The sequence below is a fragment of the Phoca vitulina genome, unplaced genomic scaffold, assembly GCF_004348235.1.
Source record: "Phoca vitulina isolate PV1807 unplaced genomic scaffold, GSC_HSeal_1.0 scaffold13, whole genome shotgun sequence".
NCBI lineage: Eukaryota > Metazoa > Chordata > Mammalia > Carnivora > Phocidae > Phoca > Phoca vitulina.
The window spans coordinates 2,954,736-2,964,706 of record NW_022589716.1 but is presented as its reverse complement, the minus strand read 5'-3'; the positions used below and the strand labels follow the sequence as shown (position 1 = coordinate 2,964,706).

The 9,971-nt window shown below is 62.1% G+C and overlaps 1 protein-coding gene across 8 annotated transcripts in view; it reads right to left on the bottom strand.

Annotated features, from left to right (window-relative positions):
* SSBP4 (single stranded DNA binding protein 4) overlaps window positions 1-9,168 on the bottom strand; it is a 14,850-nt gene extending 5,682 nt beyond the window's left edge. For 7 of the 8 annotated variants that reach the window (XM_032412466.1, XM_032412468.1, XM_032412470.1 and 4 more), the window contains exons 1-4: window positions 8,728-9,168; window positions 2,698-2,770; window positions 2,263-2,324; window positions 2,089-2,173 (exon numbers count right to left, since the gene is read on the bottom strand). In XM_032412466.1, the coding sequence (XP_032268357.1) occupies window positions 2,089-2,173; window positions 2,263-2,324; window positions 2,698-2,770; window positions 8,728-8,786 (279 nt within the window). In that variant the 5' untranslated portion in view covers window positions 8,787-9,168. The remainder of the gene's footprint in view (window positions 1-2,088; window positions 2,174-2,262; window positions 2,325-2,697; window positions 2,771-8,727) is intronic. The other variant, XM_032412469.1, reaches the window with a different exon arrangement.
* Between the last annotated feature and the right edge of the window lie 803 nt (window positions 9,169-9,971).

Genomic DNA, 9,971 nt, shown 5'->3' with positions numbered 1-9,971 from the left:
CCCCCCCCCCCCCCCCCCCCCCCCCCCCCCCCCCCGCCAGACACAGAGCCTGACAGCTGGAGCAGCTATTGTATTCTCACAGGCGCCTGCCTCAGTGGCTGGAGGAGGTACTTCTGAGCCCTCAGTCTGTCCACTCCCCCCAACCTACCCCACAGGGAGGGTGGGAGAGCAGTCCCCCCTTTCAAGCCACAGCAGGTGCCAGAGCATTTCCTGGTGCGGGGGGCAGCTGCTCTCTGGGCTGCCGACGAGGTGTGGGGGCAGGGAGAAGATAGGGCACCGCTCACCCACTGCGGCTCCCCAACTCTAGGCCCAGAAGGGTTAATACAGGGCGGGTCCACCCTCCCTGGCGGGTGGCCCGAGCTAGACCCCCCACGTCAATCATCCACCCGGAGACGCCCTGGCCCATCCCGCGTTGCTATGACGATGGGTTGGGCGCGCTAGCGTTTCCTGGAGACGCCGAGGTCGGCCGAGGAGCCGGGAGTGGTGAACTGAGCCCCCCACTCGGAGGGGGCCCCGACCACGCAGGGGAGGCGAGCACGGCGCTCCCCCCACGTTAGAGCAGCGGCTGGGCAGGATGTGCGCCCGCAGCCACAGGGAACCCGTCACCCCGGGGCTAGGGCGCTGCCCCCCCACACACACCCGCTGTGCCCGCACCATCTCCCCCGACGCACTCCGCTGCCATGGTAACCGGCGCGCTCCCGGGAAGCGCGCTCCCGTGGAAGTGGAGAACCCTGCGTTCCGCCTTCCTGCCCTCCCCAGAGGGGCCCTGAGAGGCCGCTAGAGGTGGGGGCAGAGGCGAAGCCGGGGCGGGGGGGGGGGGGGGGGGGGGGGGGGGGGGGGGGGGGGGGGGGGGGGCGCTGCGCAGGCTGGGAGGGGCTAGGGTTCGACTGGGAGTGAGCGCCCACGCAGAGTCTTGCACGCACACAGCTCCAGACACCCCTGGAGCCCGTTCTGGCAGGAGAGCGACAGGGGGGGATGGCACACGAACAGTGGAACCCGATGGGGACCAATAGTGTGACCCCGGCTCCCATGCACATCGTACAACGGGTGCGGAGCGTCTTCAGGGACACGATGAACCCCCACCCCTCGCGGGCTGCACCCCGGCTCTACAAAGGCCTGCACTTGCGGGTGGGGGGGGCGCTTTATGTGGGGAGGCGGTGCACGACCTTGACCAACTGCAGAGCGAGATGGGGACGGCCACGCCCTGGGAGGCCCGAGGGGGCACAGCAGGGCGGACTGCTCAGGCTGTGAGGACACCAGCTGGAGGAGAGTGGGTGCACGAGGGGGAGGGCGAGAGAAGGGGGAGCTCGCCTAGAGCTACACGCCCCTGGACGCCAGCTGAGCTGCTGCTTTTCCTCGGAGTGGGCCCAGAGTCCCCCAGCCCTTCCTGTCCAGCCAGAGACCTCTCGGAGAAGCCAGGTGGCCAAGCCCCACAGCCAGGACCAAGAAGAGGATAAACCCAGGGGTGGCCATCTGCTCCCCATGACAATGAGATGCCACCAGCCCTTTCATGTTATCCCCCCTCCTCTCCAGATAGGCCTCTGACCCCCACTCAACCTGGAGGGAAACAGGCCAAAGAGGTGGGGTCAACAGCCCCAATCACCAAGCAAAGTCAGGAAGTGTATTGCCCAAGGGTGCACCTGCCAGTTAGCCAACCCCAGGGTCCCCTGGGCTCAGAAAGGCTGGGGTGGGAGGGGGTATGCCGTGGTGGCCCCCAACCCCCAACACACACACACACACACACCCCACCCAGCTGGGCAGATGGGGAGGCAGAGCTCCTGGCTCCCCAAGGGATTCAGAAGAGGGGAAGGAGAGGTAGGGCTGGCTTCAGGAAGGTGTGGGGGGGCTGTGGGGACTCTCAGGAGCTGGGTGCAATGGAAGGAGCCTCCCCCACCCTGTGAGTGACCCTAGACTGAGAAGAGGGCATAGGGACTCCCAGAAGTGGGCAAGATCCCAGATCAAACCCCAACACCAGACCCACCTGCCCACCCAAGCCAATCTCAGGCCACGCAGGCCCCCAAGGCCACAGGCCCCAAAACTGGCCCATGCCCAAGAGCCCTGGTCCCGGACCCTGGGGCAGGGACTCACGTAGTCCTGGAAGGCCTTGGCCTCATTTGAGTGCTCACACGCCTCTCTGCGGTCGGGTGCTGCACAGTACAAGTCCCAGAACACGCTGTGGGCAGCAGGGGGGGGACGATGGTTTCCCCATGCGTCCCCACCCAGCCCCCCTCCATGGTCCACCCTGGCCAGCCCCACACGCACCACCACCAGGAATGTAGGAAGCCTGGGGGTTCCCCCAGCGTAATGTTCTTCTCCCATCGGATCTGCAGGGGAAAAACAAGACAGTGAGGGGCCCTGCTGCCTGGCCCTGCCCAACCTCTTCCAACCTGAGGCAGCCCCAGCCCAGCCTGGGGCCTGGGAGACAGGGAAACAGCAGCCCTGAGCAAGGGTGCAGGGCAGAGGACAACTGGGTAAGGGGCAGAGAAGTGGGCACAGATCCTCAGATGGCCAGACAGATGCCTCGACCCCAGCCCACGGGCCCTGACCCACTCCAGCCCTCAGTTCCCAGGGCCAGCAGAGGGGCAACCGAACCCCACCACTGGAGCCCCAATGGAAAGGGGGTGGAGTGGACCCCAGGGTATAGGCAGTAAGGAAGGACCCAGCTGGGGGGGGCCCTGCCTGGCGAGGCTGGCTTACCTCAGACAGAAAGGTCTGGGCTGACTTCTGGGCACCGACGTGCAGCAGGTACTCGTAGACATACAGCGCCAACCTGCAGGCAGGCCGGGTGCGGATGGGCTCAGGCTCTCCGGAGGCCTGCGGCCGGCCCCACAACCCTTCCCCAAGGGTCCCTGGGAGTGGCCTCGGTGAGCCCTTCGTGATACCATCCTCAGCCTCACTCACTGCCCCCCAATGGTTCCCCAACCCCCCCATCTCTCCCACCCTGATGTGATGGCTTCATCAGGTGCTCAGACCTGCCAGCTCCTACATATCCATCAAAACCCAGCCGGCAGGCCCTTCCTCTAGGCAGCACTCCCAGCAGTCCCTGACCCCTGACTTGCAAGCCATCCATTCTGCTCAGTTCCACATCCCCTCGTGGACCAAGTCCTGGCCCCATCCTGCCAATGCTGAGACCCCAGAACAGCCTTCGTCCCAGGGAGGTCTTGTGGCCGGGAGAAAGGGCTCCTAGAGGTCACTCCAGACTCTGCCGTGGGTGGGGTCTTCCAGCAGGTACCCGAGGCCATGTGGTCAGGGCCCAACACCTAATTTCCTTCCAGCCTTGTCTTCTAGAGAAAGAAAGGGGCCCTCTAACCTGAGGTCTTCCTCCGCCAGGTGTCCCCGGACCCCCATTCTCTTTCTCAGGACCAGCGCCCATCCACCCGTGGTGGCCATGACCTAGCTACACCAGCCCCGCAGGGGGGAGTGTGGAGAAGCAAGGGCAGGTGAGGGGCAGCAGGGCCTGCCTTGTAGAAACACAGTGCCCAGCACCCTTGGACACAACAGTTTGGCTGCTGCCTGCCCCAAGAACACAAGCCACCTTCCAGCCAGTAGCGTCCTCCACAGGCCACACAGGGAGGCCAGCCCCTCTACACCATCTTCCGAGCCTCTGCATCCTTAGCCCCAACACCCCCTCATCAGTCCTCCCCACCAGCAAGCAGAGAAACAACTTCCTGCCTCCTGGGGTCACCCATTTCCCAACCATCCACAGTTACTGCCCCCTCCCGGTGCTCCCAGGGACATAGGGTCCGTCGGTCCAGGCCCCGGGGGGGGGGGGCGGTGCTGGGAGGGTAGGGTCTAGATCCAAGATGGGGGGGCTCCCCCAGGCCTGGCCTGAGCTGGAAGCCCTTCCAGGACGCCTCCCCACTCAGCAGGCCACCCCTCCCTGGCTGAGGGCCCCCCCTAAAATAACCCTGCTTTGACTCATGTTCCTGTTCTCTCCCACCTTCCCAGCCAGGCTTCTTGATCCTCACATACCCGCCCCCCATCAGATCACCCCCCCTTCCTTAGCTCCCCTCACATTTCCCTGAGGTGGTTCTAGCCATTCTGTCCCCCGGCCCCTGCTCCCTGCCCCTGCCCCCTCCCCCCCAACAGCTTCTGCCCTTGCCCTGGATCCTCTTCCTCCCTCCATCCATTTTCATTCATTCAGCATTCACCCAGCATCTCTTTGTGCAGTGAACACAACAGACACCTGACCCCCGGAGGCTACCTGCTGAGTTCTATGGTGGGCCGGAAGATAGTGTGTGCTAGGGAAGGACAAGAGGCGGACATTTGAGGGACTGGGGTGGGCAGCTGTCCCAGGACAAGGGGTGCCCCCAGCTCACCCCACACCAGATGAGCTGTGGACAGCCACCGAGAGGGACAGGGCACAGAGAGGTATGGCTCGTGGTGGTCACACTGCTCCAAGTGTGGGTTTTCCTCGAGATTGGCTGTGGACTCCACCACATCATCACACCCCTCTCAGCCTTCCTGGCCCCATGGCCTCCAGGTTTACCTGTCCAACTCACTCCTATGATTCTCTTCCTTTCTAGAGGTTTCCTGAGCCTTCAAGTGGTCTGCATCTGCCAGCCCTGCATCCATTAGTGAAGGAACAACGGACTGAAGCAGAGCCAACAAGCCCAGGCCTGCCCGCCCCCCTCCCGCACCCTCCGGGCAAGGAGAGAGGCTGAGAGAGGTCCAGCCAGTCCCTCACCCATTTGGGGGGTCACTGCAGGAGGCAGGAAAGTCTGGGGCTGAGATGCCCAGAGAAAAGGGAGCAAGAAGGGATGGGGGGGATCCAGGTAGGCAGATGTAAGGATAGGGGCAGGGAGGCTGCAGTCTTGCCCTTGGGGCATTCTGGCTCAGGAAGCTTCCTGAAGAAATGACCCTTGGCTCCCACCACATCCACCAAGGTTGCTCAACACTGCCAGCTATCAGGTCCTCCTACATCTCCCCTTTGCCCTCAACTGTTCCTCAGGGGTGGCATCTGACCCGGGATGCAGGACCCCATCCCGGGCTGCTCCCCTCCTCCCTCCACTAGCCCCGCCCCAGCTCAGCCCTGGGCCCTCGCTTCCCTCTCTGGATGGCCTCCTCTCCCACTTTGATGACATCTTCATGCAGCTGCCCATGGGGTGTGCCAGCCCGGCCCCCCCAAACTTGGAATTCACATAACATCTAGTGGCCCATCCTCAACATGCCCCCCCCCCAGCTTCTTCCTCTCCCCACCTCCCCTGCCCCCCACCATCTGACTTGGGTAGTCTGGCCTTGACTCACAAAGGTACACAGGTGCGTGAATATCCACCCAGCCATCCCCCTGAGATCACTGCACTTACTGAATTTAGGGGGAAAACTTGAGAAAAAAGCTCACTCTTCTGCTTTGGAGCTCTCTTCCTGCCTCTTCTACCACACTTGGTCCAGGCTACCACCACCTCTTACCTGGATTTCGACAGGGCTCCCCCAGCGGCTGCTCTCTCCCCAGCCTCTAGAGTCTACACACACACCCAATAGCACGCCTCCTTCAGTCCCTCCAGTGCCCCAACACACGCACACTGGCCCTCCTCCACCCCAGGGCCTTTGCACAGGGTGTCCCCCCACTCAGGGCACTTCCACCTAGAGACCTATGTGGTTCAAATGTCACCTGTCACAGTCTTCCCTGTCACACCTAAACTCCACCTGCCCCATCCACCCCCCCAACCACCTTATTTATCCCCTTCTGACACATGTCTCTCTGCCCACTGCCTGCAGCTCTTTCTAGAATATAGCTTTGGGAGGGCAAGGACTTGGTCTCTTTCCCTCACTACTGAAATTACAACAGCACCCAGGGCATCTTGGGCCCCTTGCTACCACAAATGAACGAAAAAAAAACACAGGGACTCCCTCCTGCGAGGATAGGTTTAACACAGGCAGTCTGGTAAGCACCAGTAAAAGTTAGCTTAGTATTTCAAAGTTAAGGATTTGGGGTTTTATCCCCAAAGCAAAGAGAAGCCAGAGAAGATTTTAAGTTTTGATTTCTCTTACGTGTTCTTACTTTAATTTTTACCAGGATAGAGTCTCAGGGAAGGACTGTGAGCTGTTTTGTTTTGTTTTGAGTGAAAAATTTTGAAGCCTGGACATTCGACCATGTTGTTTTGAGACCTTCAGGGCGCCACCCCATGCAGGGCCTCCAGCTTGAGGTGTCCCTGTCCAGGCCCTGATCTCACATACGCGGAAGGGCCTGGGCTCGGGATCCAAATCCTGGCATCCCCACCCCTAACCATGTTGGCAAATGACCTGCAGAACAAAGAGCAGGTTCATGGGAAGGGTTTCTGCTGTAAGAGGGCAGGTGGATGGAAGGAACGAGTGACCTAGAGGATATGGGGTGCCCAGACCCCAAGTGCTCACAGGAAGAAATGCATACAGGGCTGCTCAGGTGACAGAATGGGATGTTAGAGTCTTGGAGACTACAACGTGGCGCCACCACTGTAATTAGCAAGAATTATGGTAGGTAACAGAGGCTCTGAGCACTAGTACAGTGTCCTCCTCCCCCTTAAAGCCCCTGGACTTGCTGCTGGGGGCTGGGAGACTCCACTCAGGGCCTTGTGTCACTTCCCAACAGAGGGACGCTCCAGCCCACACATTTCTTCCCCCCACCCTCCACCCCCACCCTCAAGGCCAGGCCTTTGGGTGTCTCACCACCTGCCTGACAGCCTCCACGCACGCCCCTTACAGCCCTTCTCCCAGCCAGTGGCCTGGGTGATGACCCCCACTCACAAATTCCCCCTCTGTCTTCCTCCTCCTCCTGTTCCTTCCCTCTTCTCAAGCCCTTCCTTGGAAGCTCCCCTGTGTCCACTGGCTCTGCTTAGCCTCCAGGACTCAGTTCAGGGGTTCCTTTCTCAAGAAACTCTTGCCCATCTGCCCTCCAAACAAGGATGCCCACAGCCACACCTGGAAGCCCAGCAAGAGACAGAGCAAACACAAGGTGATTCCCTCACCTGCTGGGCTAAGGAACAAACTACACGTGGTCATGTGCCCCTTCTCAAAACCAATCCCAGAAAAAACACAAGACACCAACCATGGTTGTCATTTATGGAACTATTTAAACCTACCTGGCAGCACTTCACATTAGCAGAACCTCTGGGGCCACAGGGGGAAGGATATAAAGGGGACAAAGGGGCCTTCGACTACCCGTCACCTTTGTCCTCTTATTTAAAAAGCCCCCAAACCAAGGACCAAATCCAAGTGCTAGTTAGTGCTGGGTGGTAGGTGCCCTCCAGGCTGCCCTGTAGGCTGGGAGTGTTTATTAATGGATCCACCATCCACGCACCCAGCAGGTACTCAGTTCATTTCTGGGGCAGGCTGTCCCAGAACTAGTGTTGAGATGAGGAGCAAGAAGCAGGCCCAGGACAGGGACCTGAGAAGGAAGAAGGGCAAGAGGAGGTAGGACTTCGAGCAGGGAGAAAAACACAGTACCAGAGAGCTAAGGACCTGAGCAGTGCAAACCCCCCACACCCCCATTTCACAGAGGAGGATACCGAGGCCCAGAGACAGGAAGTGGCTCGGCTGGTGGCTGCCTGTGTGGGGTGCTCTACCTGCAGCCTCTCACCCCCTCCCTGTGAGAATCCTACAAGGTCGGTTGTCCACGTTTCAGAAACCGATGCTCGGAGCAATGCTCGGAGCAACCAGCCGACCTGTCCAGTGTGCCTTCCCCGCTCCCGCCCCACTCCCGCTTTTTGAGCGCTCTCCCGCGCCCCAGACCTTGAGACCTCAGCAGATCGCTTCCTCTCCAGGGCCCCAGCACCCCCACGGATGAAATAGGGGATGTGACCATCTGGTGTTTTCCAAACTTTCTTTAGCAGCAGAACCCTACCTCCAAACCAAGGCTTAGATGGGACCCTCTATAAGAAATGGACGAGCACAGGACCCGTCTGGCCATCAAGGGGACTGGAACACAAGCAGGACGGGGCCTTTAGCCTCCGCCTGAGGCGTTTTTGCAGATCCCAGAGTCCTCCCACTGTGGGCCGTGTGGCCTCCCCAGGGGCCCCACCCAGCTGCCCCCGCCGGGCTGGGGCTAGCAGCCCTCAGGCCCTCTCCTCTCGCAAGCTCTTCCTACGTGCAGGGGTCCCCAACTGGCCAGTCTCGCCCGCCCCGCAAACTTCCCCGGACACTGCGATGCCGCTCCGTGCGCGACCTGGCGCGCACGCGCGACCGCAAACTCGCGCACCCAAGTCTCGACCGTCGGGGAGGTCTCGCGACCCTCGAGTCCCGCTCGGGTCTCTCGCGCCCCCTCAAATCCTGCGCCTCGAGTCTCGCGCGCCCCTGCAATGTCGCGTCTCCCCAGCCCTCGAGTTTCACGCGCCCCCTCAAATCTCGCGAACCTCGGGTCTCCGGCGCCCCTTCAACTCTCACGACCTCTCGGCTCTTGCGCACCGCCCCCCAAACCTCATGACTCCTTGCGCCCCTCTCGCCCCCGGAGTCTCACGCGCCCCCCAAATCTCGCGACCTCTTAAGCTCCTCACACCCCTTAGATCTAGCGCACTCCCACATGTCTCGCGACCCCTCGAGCCCCTCGGGCCTCGCACGCCCCTCAAATCTCGCGCCCCTCGGGTCTCGCGCGCCCCCGCAAATCTCGCGACCCCTCCAGCGCGCTTCGGCCCCGCACGCCCTGCCCCCGCGCCCACGTGCCCCGCGCGGTGCCCGCCGGCATTGGGGCCCACGGAAGCTGCGCGGCGGCCGAGCCCCGCCCCCGGCTCCCCCGGCCCCGGCCCACCGACTCACTTCTCGCGGGCCTGGCTGTCGGAGGGCACGGCCGAGCCCTTGCCCCCCTTGGCGTACATGCTGCTCCGAGCCGCCGCCGCCGCCGCCGCCGCTGCCGCCGGGGCCCACACCTGTCAGGCGGCTCCGCTGGCCGCGCTAGCGGTCGCCATAGCTACCCCGCGCCCCGGGCCTCACCGCCCCGAGCCCCGCACGGGCACCGCGGGCATCGTCCGCGCGGGGGAGCTCCAGACGGCCAAGGCGGCGGCGGCGGCAGCGGCGGCAGCTCCAGCTTCAGCTCCAGCCACGGGTTTTATTTTCTTCCTCTCTTCCCTCAGCGCGGGCTGTTCCGGGAAGCGCGCGCCCCCTCCTCCCTCCGCGCGCGCCCCCGCCCGCCGCCTCCCTGCCGCCCGCGGGCGCCGCTCTTAAAGGGGCGATGGCGGGCGCGCGGATGGGTCCCGCTGTGGGGACCGTGGGCCCGGCGCGCACGCGCAGTGCCCGCGGCAGGGGGGGGGGCGCGGGTACACACACGCAGGCACGGGTGGGGACGGCCACCTGGGGACACACAGCAGGATACAGTTGATCACGGCTACACACACACTCCCCAGATAGGACCAACCACCCAAATTGTACACCCAGGAACACAGCCACACACAGTTGCAGCTACACTGTTGGACACAGGACTACACACATAGATCCACATAGCTACTGGAACAACTAGTGAGAGTTCCATAAGGCAATAGGCAGTCACACGGGGTGCACGACCCCGCGGAACTACCCCCACACAGCTTGAGAAGGAACCGCCACACACACAGCTCACCCAGGGACACACTGTCATACACACAGAGGTATACACAGTGACTGTCAGAACAACAAAACATACAGATCACCACTCACATAGACACACAGCCCCACAGACACACGGAGGCTCAGCTATGCTACAGCTTCCGACAAGCTGCGGAAGGAGCCCATGCGGCTACTTGCGATCACCCTGGGGCACACGGGTCTTAGCCTACCCAGGGCTCCACACACAGACCTGGGGTCTCCCAGTGCCCTAGATGAGTCAGTGTCACACAGTCACATGGCCTGTGGATACTCACTGCCACATAGACACGCAACACACACATGCAACACAAAGACAAGCACACAGGGATAGCCGGGTCACACCCTGGCAGCCATCCTGCGCGGCTCCACAGTCACACCCTGTGTCAGTAGTAGTCGCTGGGCGATTGTCCACTGGGTCATTCCTGCTGCCATTTCTCAACTTC